Source organism: Mastomys coucha, unplaced genomic scaffold (genome assembly GCF_008632895.1).
Source record: "Mastomys coucha isolate ucsf_1 unplaced genomic scaffold, UCSF_Mcou_1 pScaffold10, whole genome shotgun sequence".
NCBI lineage: Eukaryota > Metazoa > Chordata > Mammalia > Rodentia > Muridae > Mastomys > Mastomys coucha.
Window position 1 is genome coordinate 584,986 of NW_022196892.1, and position 1,052 is coordinate 586,037.

Genomic DNA, 1,052 nt, shown 5'->3' on the forward strand with positions numbered 1-1,052 from the left:
CGAACTCAGAAATCCACCTACCTCTGCCTCCCAAGTGCTGGGATTAAAGGCGTGTGCCACCACCGCCCTGCTATAGAAACATTTTGAAGGATTAGATTTATTCTGCTTGAAACCAAATATTGAAGCCTTTCTCTTGGGCAAGTTTTATTGGAAGTAAAGCCATTTTGTCCCCTAGTGCTGCCAGATATATTAGCTTGAAAGGGTCTTATGCTTTGCTTGTTAGTATTGATTTTCTTAATTTGTTAGTTAAGATTTTAAGGTTTCAGGTAATTAATTGGATTTTTAAAAATTGCAGATGACTGACCCAGTCACGTTAAATGTAGGTGGACACTTGTACACGACGTCTCTTACCACGTTGACCCGCTATCCAGATTCAATGCTTGGAGCTATGTTTGGGGGTGACTTCCCCACAGCCCGAGACCCTCAAGGCAATTACTTCATTGATCGAGATGGACCGCTCTTCCGCTATGTCCTCAACTTCCTGCGGACTTCAGAATTGACACTTCCCCTGGACTTTAAGGAGTTTGATCTGCTTCGGAAAGAGGCTGATTTCTATCAGATTGAACCCTTGATTCAGTGTCTCAATGACCCCAAGCCTTTGTATCCTATGGATACTTTTGAAGAAGTCGTAGAGCTGTCTAGTACACGAAAGCTTTCTAAGTATTCCAATCCTGTGGCCGTCATCATAACCCAATTAACCATCACCACAAAGGTCCATTCCTTACTAGAAGGCATTTCAAACTATTTCACCAAGTGGAATAAGCACATGATGGACACTAGAGACTGCCAGGTCTCCTTCACCTTTGGACCGTGTGATTACCACCAGGAAGTCTCTCTTCGGGTCCACCTGATGGAATACATTACGAAGCAAGGTTTCACGATCCGCAATACTCGGGTGCATCACATGAGTGAGCGGGCCAATGAGAACACAGTAGAGCACAACTGGACTTTCTGTAGACTGGCACGCAAGACGGACGACTGACTGATGGCTAGCCCTCAGAGAACTTCCTGCAAGCTCATGTTTTGGGACATGGAAGAGACTGTTGTTTTTT

General features: G+C 44.6%; 1 protein-coding gene across 4 annotated transcripts in view; it reads left to right on the forward strand.

Annotated features, from left to right (window-relative positions):
- Kctd6 (potassium channel tetramerization domain containing 6) overlaps positions 1-1,052 on the forward strand; it is a 10,484-nt gene that overhangs the window by 8,414 nt on the left and 1,018 nt on the right. For 2 of the 4 annotated variants that reach the window (XM_031344355.1, XM_031344361.1), the window contains exon 3: positions 296-1,052. This exon is cut by the window's right edge and continues 1,018 nt beyond it. In XM_031344355.1, coding sequence (XP_031200215.1) covers positions 296-982 — 687 coding nt within the window. In that variant the 3' untranslated portion in view covers positions 983-1,052. The remainder of the gene's footprint in view (positions 1-295) is intronic. The other 2 variants (XM_031344370.1, XM_031344365.1) reach the window with 2 other exon arrangements.